Source organism: Scardinius erythrophthalmus (genome assembly GCF_964197995.2).
Source record: "Scardinius erythrophthalmus genome assembly, chromosome: 5".
NCBI lineage: Eukaryota > Metazoa > Chordata > Actinopteri > Cypriniformes > Leuciscidae > Scardinius > Scardinius erythrophthalmus.
The window spans coordinates 1,326,935-1,340,240 of NC_138225.1; the positions used below are offsets into that span (position 1 = coordinate 1,326,935).

The following is a 13,306-nucleotide window of genomic DNA, read 5'->3' on the forward strand; positions in this document are numbered from 1 at the left end:
ATTAAATCATTATGTAGGCTAATAATGAAATAATTCATGATTTTAATTGCATTTTAAATAATTGACTAATTCAAAAACCAACAAAAACATAATTATATAGGCCTAAAGGCGCACACACATTTGTTTCGACTGTCTGATCACATTCTGTTCCTGTCAATCATACACGCGATGTCAACCAATTAAACTGCATGAGGGAGGGCCGAGCTAACTCACACACACACACACACACACACACACACACACTAGAGATGCGGATAAACCGTGGATCAGGCGGATGACGTGACGAAAAATAATATTTTAATTAAATTCGGGCGGGTGGCGGTTGAACCAATCAAATAAAAAAAGTTTGCCACTAAGCAAACCTGCAAGCTATGCCCAACTGTCTACTATTGGAGGAGGCCTAAACGTCTCTTAGATGAGACCGCCTGGGTTATTTTGTTTCGATATTAATTATATTTTAAAACAGCCAATCGTAGCCTACTACCTCTGTGGAATATGCATTTAAAAGAGAGTTATGGTCTGATATGACTCAGAAATGACATCGGGCAATTGCAGCGTAAGATGTTCAGAAGAACGCAAGAGCTAAACTTCTACAAGCTCAATAATATACACATTAAAAAGTAAAAAAAGAAGGTAAGAAAAATAGTCAGTCATAACTTTGCCCAATAATAAGATGTGCAAGGCAAGCAGGCTAGTGTTTGGGTTGTTATGGACAATTAAAAATTTGAATATTCACGTTGCACAGTTGTGTGGTGGACTTTCAGCGAGTTAAAACATATATATTTTTAAAGAGCCGTTTGTGAGTCAAAAAGAGCCGGCTCTTTTCAGTGAGCCGAGTCAAACGAGCCGGCTCACGAAAAAGAGCCGGAATGCCCATCACTAGTGTGTGTGTGTGTGTGTGTTCAGTCGTCCTCACCTTGTTAACGGTGTTGATGGGTGTTCGAGCGGATCCAGTGTGCAGTGAGTGTGTGTGTGTGTGTTCAGTCGTCCTCACCTTGTTAACGGTGTTGATGGGTGTTCGAGCGGATCCGGTGTGCAGTGAGTGTGTGTGTGTGTGTGTGTTCAGTCGTCCTCACCTTGTTAACGGTGTTGATGGGTGTTCGAGCGGATCCGGTGTGCAGTCTTTGTCTCGGCTCCTCAAACGCGTGTCCAGGCGATCTCTCCCTGCGCAGCTCCATCACGCGTCCCGGAGAACAGTCGAGTCGAGGGTCCATGATCCTCCCCGGGGACTTCTCCCGGTCCAGGGGCCGTGCCGGGGACTTGTCGCGCCTGAACTCTGTGCGAGCCTCTCGGTACCGGTGAGGCGTCCCGGGCTGGTGGAGCCCCTCCTGGACCGACGGCATCGACGCCACACGCTTGGAGATGTGCTCGTTGTAAGTCGGGGGACCACGCTTGTTTGGGCTACGGGACAGAGAGAGTCACAGTCAGGCCTTTCGCAGAAATACACCATGATAACAGTCTTTCTGTCATATACACTTTATTTTCAAAGCAAATTCATTGGTAAATATGGTACACTTTAGTCGGACGTACCATACTGATTGGGATAACGCTTAGGGACCCTGTCATCTTCGAGTATTGATTAAACGAGCCAATGCACATTGGCGTGTGAGATTTGCATCTCGCGCTCCGACCCGCAGTAATCGTGGGCAAGGCTTATAAAGCCTGTGGGCAAGCCGCTTCCTCCCTGCATGCCATGGCGTTGCTGCAGGTCCACCAGGCCAAGGCACTCATGGACATGCACGAGGGTAGTACAGGCCGTGAGCTCATGGGTGAGCTCCGGTCGGTTGCGGCCCGCGCGGTCAGTCTGGCAATGTCCACCTTTATTGGTCCAGGAGTGCCATCTCTGGCTCAACCTGGCCGATATGAGGGAGACCGACAAGTCTCGGTTCCTGGACTCCCCCATTTCACAGGTTGGGCTCGTCGGCGACGCGATGGAGAACTTTGCCCAACAGTTCTCTGCCACCCAGAAGCAGACGGAGGTGATCTGGCACATCCTGCCCCGCCGCCCCCCTGCCGCCTCCGCTCCCGCTAGGCCCCAGCAGCAGCCTTCACCTAGGCCTTAGCATGGAGCCGGCCACCCAGGGATGGAGGAACGAGCTCTTCGGGAGATGACGCACCACTCCCTCCCCCGGAGAAGGGCTGGGTGGAGAATCTTTGTTTTGTTTCTGTTCCGCCACTGACTCCCCCAGAGTCACCCACATTAAAAAAAAAATAGAGCAAATTGCTCTGTTCCTGTACTTCATTGTACCCAAGAAAGGGGGTGGGTTACGGCCAATCTTGGACCTGCGTGTCTTGAATCGGGCCCTTTAGAAGCTTCCGTTCAAGATGCTAACACAGAAATGCATTTTCGAATGCATCCGTCCCCAAGATTGGTTTGCAGTGATCGACCTGAAGGACGTGGACTTTCATGTCTCCATCCTCTCGCGACACAGGCCATTCCTGCTCTTCGCGTTCGAGGATCGAGCGTATCAGCACTTAGCCCTACCCTTCGGGCTGGCACTGTCACCCCACGTATTTACGAAGGTCGCTTAGGTGGCCATTGCTCCCATGAGAGAGCGTGTTGTTCGCATCTTCAACTATCTCGATGACAGGCTTATACTAGCTCAGTTGTGCGAGCACACGGACCTGGAGCTCAGGCATCTCAGCCAGTTCAGCCTTCGGGCCAACTGGGAAAAGAGCAAACTCGCCCCCGTGCAGTGGATCTCTTATCTCGGTATGGAGCTGGACTCAGTCCACCAGACGGCATGCCTCGGAGCGGAACGTGTCCGGTCAGTGCTGAACCGCTTGAATACTGTCCAGAGCAGAACAGTGCTCCCACTGAAACTTTCTCAGAGGCTCCTGGGCATAAGGCATCCGCAGTAACGCAGCTGGGATTGCTTCATATGAGATCGCTTCAGCACTGACTCATGGAGTGGCAATCACCCCGGCCTGCCCCCAAACCCTGACGGCACTGCAGAGACCTCCCTTTGAGCCGTTGCAGGCAGCAGAGGTAAAAGTCCTGTCTATAAAAACAGTTCTTCTTCTTGATTTGGCCTCCATTAAGAGGGTAGGGGACTTGCACGCATCCCCAGCCTGGATATGTGCCCAAAGTTCCTACCACTCCCCTTCGGGACCAGGTGGTAAACCTGCAAGCGCTGCCCTGGCTTTTCTCTTTCTGAAGGATAATGTGACACTGACGTAAAGAGGGCGCTTGAGACGCGCACAAGTCCGCAATATTTCTGATGATTTATTGGCGTGAAGTTTCGTGCACAATGACAAACAGGAGTGCAACATTCTCGAAAAACAATAAGCAGAGTGGACTGCCATAACATCAATGACAAACATCACTGCAGGATTCAGCATGGCTGTGTTTACCATTAGAAATGTCAAACAAATTTCCCCTACGTAGGCGATTGTATCCTGAATCTGTGTCTGTATGCCTGAGACTGTCTGAATACTGGCAGAATTCACATGTTTGTAGTAAAAAGAGACACATTATGCAGAAGTATAGTCTGCTGTTATGTGTGTGTGTCAGAGCCTGCAGTCGCTGTGTGACGCGCGTTCGCTGCGGGCGTATCGTGACGAGCTGGACGCGCTCCGATCGATCCATTCCCTATTTTCGTTTTCGAAACGTGTGTTGGTTGGTGACAGCCCTACACTGAAGACTGGAGTAATGATGCTGAAAATTCACTCTTTAGGGTTCGGGTTCCATTCAACAAACTGTATATTTACATATTTTAAATATAAATATTTTATATATTGAACATGACCACAGATTATCATGGAAGAAGACTGAATTTAGCGCATCATATCATGTCAGGACACAGTTTGAAGCAGATCTCATATTTATTATGCTCACTTAATTTAATTTAGCATGGCTATAGAAACAGTACCTGGAGAAAACTATATATATATACACACATGGACACATTGATAAAGAAAGAGACCTCACCAGTGAGAAGAGATGAAACATATTAATAAAGTTATTAATGTGAATCCACACACCCATCAGACCAGTGAACAGATTCAGATTCATGTGCGCTAGTAAACCGGTTTAAATCCCAGGACGACTTACCAAACAACAGTGAGAAACACGTCTCCTCATCCGCCATATCCATAATCACATATTCATGCTTTTAAAAGCACGATAAAATGAAAGCAACAGTCAAATCATGAACAAGAGCTTCTCAAAACACCTGATCTGATTTAATCAGAGAAATTCAGCACATTAAATCTATGAAAAATCACTAATACCTCATTTGCATATTCAAACATTACATTTCAGAAAACGTGCAACACAAAACTATTCTCTTAATGTACTGTGATTAATCAACTGGGGAAATTATGGTGATATTTTTACCCTATTTACCTTAAAATTATATTACATAAGATGAACATTAAAACTAGTCAGAATATTCTCCTTAAAAACACTTTATTCATCACAGGTTAAAACTTTAATGCTCAGTCACTCCTGTGCACATATAAAGAAAGCACCTTTCTTCCTGTAAAGAAGAGAAACAGAGTCAGAACCTCTGGACCAATCACAGCCAGACTTCAGGTCACATGGGGTCGTTCTGTCAGTCAGATGAAGCTGCAGGACTGACACATTTAACTCATTACTCACTGACCTTCAATGACTTTAACTGTCAGTGTTTCTCGTGTCGTTATTGATCATAAGGGCTGCAGGATTCATTAAAATAACTCCAAATAAAACAAAGTGTTGCACGTGCCAATCATCTTTCAGATTTGTAATGAGAATCGTATATAAATCTGTTGTCAACAAAACAGAAGCTTCAAGATCTCCCTGCAGTTTCCTGCCAAAATAAAAGCTCCATGGTTTAACATGTAAAAGAATAAATTAAGAAATAAATATAAGTATTGTAATTTCAAAGTTATTATTTTCGTTTTATTAAATATTTAATTTTTATTCACAGTACAATAGCATTACTACAATATGAGAACGTTGATGAAAACGTAAAGCGAAGCGACAGAACACGTGTATGAATTTCTCAGATCAAAAAGCTTGTAACTCTGTTTGAGCTTGATCTGGTCAGTGTTCATATAATGACACGTGCAAGTGTCCGACTATATATGAAGGCACAAGATCAACTTTGACAGCGCAGTGTTAAAACAGTAGCTCAGTTGTGATGCATGCAGTTTGACAAAAAAGTTTAATTTCATATTATTACAAATTAAAAAATTATATTAAAAATAAATTTAATTAATGTTTTGTCTTTATTTGATTACTAGAAAATACACAACACAGAATTTATATATATAAAAAAAATCATAGAAATGAAATTTAAAGAAATTATTAAAATTGTCGTTTTTATGCATTCAATTAATTAGATATGCTTTTTGATTATTACAATTTAAATCATTAAAATGGAATTTGAGGGGAAAATAAAATAAAATAATTCATAGGGCCCTAAAATTTTTACTTTTGTTAAAACTTTTAATAAAGTGTTGTTAAATTGTATAAGTTTCATGGTTTTTAATTTAGACATTTTTGAAAAACTGGTTTAGACAAACAGAACAATTTGTTTGGTAAAAAATAAAACGTAATTTTATAAAATAAAACGTAACATTTTTCAGCCCTAAAAAGTATTGATCAGTTCTTAATCCAGCAAAATCACATGACAGGACTCCACATGTACTCGTTAGCGCCAGTATAAACACACACATTCACACATACACACACACACACACACACACACACACACACACACACACACACACACACTGACCTGCGTGTGGAGCCGTTTCTCTGCGGCTCTGCGCTCGATCCCTCCTGACTCAGATTGCCTTTGCAGCAAATGACCCGCAGTTTGTTCTGGTAGGACGAGGCCAGATACACGGCGCCGGACGAGATGGCAGGACCCAGGTAACGTGGGCTGGGAATATCCAGGTGTGCGTACGCATGTGGCCTGAACACACACACACACACACACACACAGCACTCGATTCAGAGTCTCCAACAAACATCATGAACGGAAGCACAGAATATCCAGGACTGCATCTTACCCGAGCGCAGAGTGCGACTGAACCTCGATGACGTCCAGAGAGTTGAAGTACGTGACGAACAGGTACGGCTCTCGATACGCTGTGGAGAAACACAGGATTCGGTTTCATCCATCGGGACTGATGTGACGGGTGAAGTGTGTTTCACATCTCTCTCTCTCTCTATATATATATTCACTTCTTTCAGTTGAATTATAGTTATAGATAAGGGAAATCCACTGTAAGTGTTTATGAAAGTTATGGATAATGGATAAATGGATGCTTCCAAAGCCAGTGAGTAATCATGATAAATAATTGTGATCCAAAATAATGCTTTACATTTTTACCATAATCGAGCAGCGCTAATATGTCTCATGACATGCATCTTTCTTTGCGCTAAATCCTGTGAATGACTGGAGTGTGATGTGTAAACGGTTTGTGATTTGTTCTGCTTTTCCATGTCGCTCTGTCTACAGTGCGCCTCCTCTAATGACTGAGGAAGAACTGAGGAATAACTGAAGAAGAACTGAAGAAGAACTGAGGAATAACACAGACTCATGAGGATTTACCGAAGGACAGAGGCAGCCGGCTCCATTTGATGTCATCGCTGCGACTCCTGCGACCGTACGCGTCCACAAACACACCGAACTCTACGAGCAACGACACACACTGGTCAAACACAGATCCACACACACCTTCAGCAGCTCACACACACACACACTGGTCAAACACAGATCCACACACACCTTCAGCAGCTCACACACACACACACTGGTCAAACACAGATCCACACACACCTTCAGCAGCTCACACACACACACACTGGTCAAACACAGATCCACACACACCTTCAGCAGCTCACACACACACACACACACACACACACACACACACACACACACACACACACACACACACTGGTCAAACACAGATCCACACACACCTTCAACAGCTCACACACACACACACACACACACACACACACACACACACACACACACACACACACACACACACACACACACACACACACACACACACACACACACACACACACACACACCTTCAGCAGCTCACACACACACACACACACACACACACACACACAGGTCAAACACAGATCCACACACACCTTCAGCAGCTCACACACACACACACACACACACACACACACACTGGTCAAACACAGATCCACACACACCTTCAACAGCTCACACACACACACACACACACACACACACACACACACACACACACACACACACACACAGACACACACACACACACACACACACACACACACACACCTTCAGCAGCTCACACACACACACACACACACACACACACACACAGACACACACACACACCTTCAGCAGCTCACACACACACACACACACACACACACACACACACACACTGGTCAAACACAGATCCACACACACCTTCAGCAGCTCACACACACACACACACACACACTGGTCAAACACAGATCCACACACACCTTCAACAGCTCACACACACACACACACACACACACACACACACACACACACACACACACACACACACACACACACACACACACACACACACACACACACACACACACACACACACACACACACACACACACACACACACACACACACACACACACACACACACACACACACACACACACACACACCTTCAGCAGCTCACACACACACACACACACACACACACACACACACACACACACACTGGTCAAACACAGATCCACACACACCTTCAGCAGCTCACACACACACACACACACACACACACACACACACACACACACACACACACACACACACACACACACACACTGGTCAAACACAGATCCACACACACCTTCAGCAGCTCACACACACACACACACACACACACACACCTTCAGCAGCTCACACACACACACACACACACACACACACACACACACACACACACACACACACACACACACACACACACCTTCAGCAGCTCACACACACACACACACACACACACACACACACACACACACACACACACACACACAGGTCAAACACAGATCCACACACACCTTCAGCAGCTCACACACACACACACACACACACACACCTTCAGCAGCTCACACACACACACACACACACACACACACACACACACACACACACACACACACACACCTTCAGCAGCTCACACACACACACACACACACACACACACACCTTCAGCAGCTCACACACACACACACACACACACACACACACACACACACACCTTCAGCAGCTCACACACACACACACACACACACACACACACACACACACACACACACACACACACAGGTCAAACACAGATCCACACACACCTTCAGCAGCTCACACACACACACACACACGCACCGTGGAAGCAGAGCAGGTACTCCACTTTCTGAGGCGCGCTGGACACCTGGATGATGGAGATCGGGAAACTGTGTGATGAGGCGGCGAACACGGCCGAGGCCAACGTCACGTCGTTCTTATCCAGGAACTCTGAACACACACACACACACACACACACACACACACACACACACACACACACACACACACACACACACACACACACACACACACACACACATCAGTTCAACAGCACTGGAGTGAAACAGACTAAAGATGCATCAAAATTATTTGGCTGAAAATAGCAAAAAAAGCACTTTAGGTGGTAATAAGTGAAAAGACTAGTGGTGTAACGATCCCCTGACGTCACGATCCGATACACATCCCGACACTGAACTCATGATACCATATTACTGTGAAACTCCAAGACACATGGGAAAAGGTTTACAAAAAATGCACTGTTGATTAAAATGCTAAATTTGGTTTTACATTGTGTGTGTAAATGAATAGACTATTCGACTCAGAGCTGAAACCCAAAGCACTTTTTTGTTGCAGGCATGCAAAGTATGTTACATTTATTTCATCAGTCAGTTATAGGCCTGATATAGGCTCAAACATGGCCAAATAAAAATATTTTTAGTTTAACCAATTATTTATTTTAAGTTATATTGTGCTTAGGGCTGTGCCGGTAAACTTGACAACCGCACCACCGCGGTTGTAAAGCGCCACCGCGGTGGCTGAGTAGTACCGGCGGTGTTTTGTCTAAAAAAAATGTTTGTATATGAATGCTGTTTTACATTAATATTATGACACACAAAGCTTTGTTTACAAAAGAAATAATAGGTTTAGCAATTAAATGTTATATCGCAGCCATGGAAAAGTTTGAATTCATGACGAATGAGAGAGTTGTAGCCTACGTGAGCCCATAAACTTAAGCTTTGTCGGCTTTGAATTCTGGTTTGCGATCTGGTCACCCGATTATTAGCGAATTTAAAAATATTCCATTAGTTATTCCTTATAGAAAGCTTGAATTATCTACTTTTAAACAAAACAATTCAAAACGAAAATAAACCGACTAGCATTATGTTTTCCGTATGAAGTGTGCATTTCTCATCGTCAACTTCATCTTTGCAGCTCGACACTGACACACACACACACGCACACAAAACACTTTATTAATAAACAATTCAAATGTCTCCTTGCTATATTTGACACGTTCATAATCATTACTTTTGCCGGTTCTTTGTGACAGCTGTTATGTGCGTTATTTGCAGCACTGCGTCACCCTCCGGTTACATGAACTCGTCACCACTGCATCAGCACCAGAACATGGAGATTTTATTTTAGAGAATGATCGCACAACAGACATTAGAACATTAGATATTCTATAATTAAATCAACTAATCGAATATTCAAAAATCGTGACTCATCCCTGCATGGAATCTCTTTTTTCTTTTCCCATATCTTCACTCGCGTCTCACCCAAAGACGCGTTAAACGTTTCTTCCTTTGTTCGCTTTTAGGTCGATTATTTTCGTATTCTTTACTGTGTTAAAGTAGAAAAACGCTGTAGGACAGATAGCCAACATTTTTACTTGTAAGTCAAATTATTTTTAACACAGTTTGTGCTTGTTAGACATATGATAATTTGTAAGGCGCGTCAAGTTCATTTTGTAAAGCGCGTTTCACACGCGCGGGTGATTTTAGTTTTGCTTTCTCTGGCAGCGCGCAAACAGCTTAAATGCCTTGCCCTTGTGGAAGATAAAATTCGCTCTTCATACCTTTTACAAGTAGAAAACATGTGGATATCAGAAACGAGATCGATGGTCTCTTTCCTGCTCGTGTCCACATCCCTCTCAAAGCGCAGAGCGGTAGGCTTTATCACGCGCCTTTGTGTGGAAAGTTTTTTTTTTTTTTTAATAGATTCAACTTTATTATATTATGTAAGTTACCAGTATTTACTGATATTTATTTCAATGCTTTTCAGGCTTTAGAGTGTTGTTTCTTTTTTTTTTTTTCTCAAAACACCCCCCCCCCCCCAACCACCGCAACACCGCCGGTATTTGGGTCCATTACTACCGCGGTGATAAAAAACTGCCACCGTCACAGCCCTAATTGTGCTTTGTTGGTATAATGTCTGCAGGAATGTTAAAAAAAATGTTCAGTGTTAAATATTTTTAAATGTTCAATGTTAAATAAATATTTCTAAATTGTAGTTTTGTTTGTTTTGAAAAGCAAGATAAAATAGTAAAAAGCACATTTTGACTATTTAATTCATGAAATGGAGTAAAATTGTCAAAGTAAATGGGAAAAAAGCAGAAAACAAGCGTTCGGTATTCGGCCAAGTGTTTCTTTATATTCAGTTTTGTCCAAAAACATTTTTAATTCCGGTGCGTCGCTAAAGCAGACTGTTGTGCGGCGACTCTCACCTTCCAGCACGTACTGCTTCATCTCAATCTCATAGAACTTGTTGGTGCCGATGATGATGCTGTATCCAGTGAAGTGAATGCAGCTGCAGGGCTCAGACGTCTCGATCTCCTGCGCATACACACACGAGTGGAGGAAGTATTATTATGCTATTTCAAACAATAGGTTTACATGCAACAAAGGTCAAAGAACATCCTCATAATCTCCACTGCAGCGTCAGCTCTTTCCTCTCAGTGTCTGAAACGCTTCCATCGAAGATTCAGTCTCTCTAAACCCCGCCTCTCTGAGAGCTGCTCTGCTCTGATTGGTCAGATGGCCCAGTCTGCTGTGATTAGGCAGAAGCTTAACGTTCATTATCATATCTGAATCTGATAGTCATAATTATGGTATAAAAAGTCAAAGTTATGACTTAAGATGGAAAAAACTGACTTGTCAAAATTGCGACAAAAAAGTTGAAATTATGAAATGAGATGAAGTCAAAATTTTGACTTTAAAAGTCATAAATATGGCATCATGGTTGAAATTTTTTGTCAAAATTCGGACACAAGTCATAATTATGACAAAAAAAGATCAAAACTAACTTAAGTCAAAATGATAAAATAGTCAAAATTCTTCTGATTGAAGGCGTAAAAAAGCGAAATTGACAAGTAAACTATGACAGTTGAAATTATGAGTCAAAATTCTGATTGAAGTCAATTATCAATGGTACAAAAAGCCAAAGTTGCCTTAAAAAGTCAGAATTATGATATAAAATGTATGACATTAAATTGCCTTGTCATTAAAATGTAAAAATTCTGACTTGAGAAAATATTAATTTAAACTTTTTTCCTCATATCTTCAACAATTTATCATAATTTTGACTCTTTAATGATAATGACTAGCATGTATTAATTTTATAAATATTTAACTTTTTTATCTCCTGATTATCACTTTGTATGTATAATAGCGATGACTGTCTCGACACACAGTGATGCGAACAGTAACGATGGCGTGAGTTTTACCGTATCAATCTCATCAAAGTGGATTTGCTTTGTTCTTCTCGACATGAACAACACGAACCAAACTCTTCCAGTCTCAGATAAACTAGTGTTTGAGGGCGGGGCTTAGAGACGCAGCTCAGGTGAGACTGAATTACTGACGACTCGTTTCAGTTCAAAATCTCTTCTTTCTTTTAAGAGACAATAACTTTACTTATCTGTACTTTGATCTTTTACAAACCGCAACATCACACACTACATGAACGCAGAATCGGGGTACTTTAAACATGCGTTAAACACTTTAAACATGCGTTTCCGACATTCATGAGGAGGTTCTTCATACGTCACCTTTCTGATGCAGAACTTGTTGAGTGTGTCGTTGAAGCGCAGGATGGTGATTTTATTGGGCATCGCAGCACAGATGCACATGCCACTGTCAATCTGAAACACACACACACTTAATTAATAATAATAATAATGCATAAGTCTTATATAGCGCTTTTCAATAAACGCAAAGACGCTTTACAAAGTGAAACAAACAAACAAAAACAAACAAAACAAACAAACAAAAACAAACAAAAATGATAGTACTACTGTAGATTGTAGGCGAGCTGAAACAAGTGAGTTTTGAGCAGTCTTTTTAAAATTCCTCAGTACACTGATAAACTAACAGACGTGGAGTACATGCGTCCCAATCAAGGATTAGTTCACATCAGAATTAAAATTTCCTGATAATTTACTCGCCCCCTCGTCATCCAAGATGTTCATGTCTTTCTTTCTTCAGTTGAAAAGAAATGAAGGTTTTTGAAAATTTTCTCCATATAGTGTCTTCAATGGGGTCCAACGGGTCGAAGGTCCAGATGTGAGTTTCAGTGCAGCTTCAAAGTCTCGACACGATCCAGCCGAGGAATAAGAGTCTCATCTAGACAAACCGGCGGACATTTTAGAACAAAATACACATTTATATACTTTTAACCACACATGCTGGTCTAATACTAGCTGCGATGCGCCACACATTACGTAATCAGGTTGAAAGGTCACGGTAATACCCTACAAATGAAGGATAGAGTGAACAACTCCATCTAATTTTCTCCTCCAACGTTGTTTTACCTTTTATTTATTTATTTTGTAAATGCCGTTTGACTTAGTCTTTGCATGGCTTTGTAAACACTGGGTCGGGCGTGACCTTTCAAAGTGATTACGTAATGTGTGTCGCATCACAGCTAGTGTTAGACCAGCATCTGTGGTTCAAAGTATATAAATGTTATTATTTGTTCTAAAATGTCCGCCGGTTTGTCTAGATGAGACTCTTATTCCTCGGCTGGATCGTGTCGAGACTTTGAAGCTGCACTGAAACTCACATCTGGACCTTCGACCCGTTGGACCCCATTGAAGTCCATTATATGGAGAAACATCCGGGAGTGTTTTCCTCAAAAACCTTCATTTCTTTTCGACTGAAGAGAGAAAGACGTGAACATCTTGGATCCCGTTGGGGAGAGTAAATTATCTACTCCTTTAACAGGACAGTGTAACA

The 13,306-nt window shown here is 42.6% G+C and overlaps 1 protein-coding gene across 1 annotated transcript in view; it reads right to left on the reverse strand.

The window, feature by feature from the left end:
- Window positions 1–13,306, reverse strand: part of cita (citron rho-interacting serine/threonine kinase a) — a 100,643-nt gene that overhangs the window by 3,540 nt on the left and 83,797 nt on the right. The window contains exons 33-39 of the mRNA XM_081366836.1: window positions 12,121–12,213; window positions 10,798–10,906; window positions 8,391–8,519; window positions 6,549–6,629; window positions 6,004–6,082; window positions 5,727–5,906; window positions 1,077–1,401 (exon numbers count right to left, since the gene is read on the reverse strand). Coding sequence (XP_081222962.1) covers window positions 1,077–1,401; window positions 5,727–5,906; window positions 6,004–6,082; window positions 6,549–6,629; window positions 8,391–8,519; window positions 10,798–10,906; window positions 12,121–12,213 — 996 coding nt within the window. The remainder of the gene's footprint in view (window positions 1–1,076; window positions 1,402–5,726; window positions 5,907–6,003; window positions 6,083–6,548; window positions 6,630–8,390; window positions 8,520–10,797; window positions 10,907–12,120; window positions 12,214–13,306) is intronic.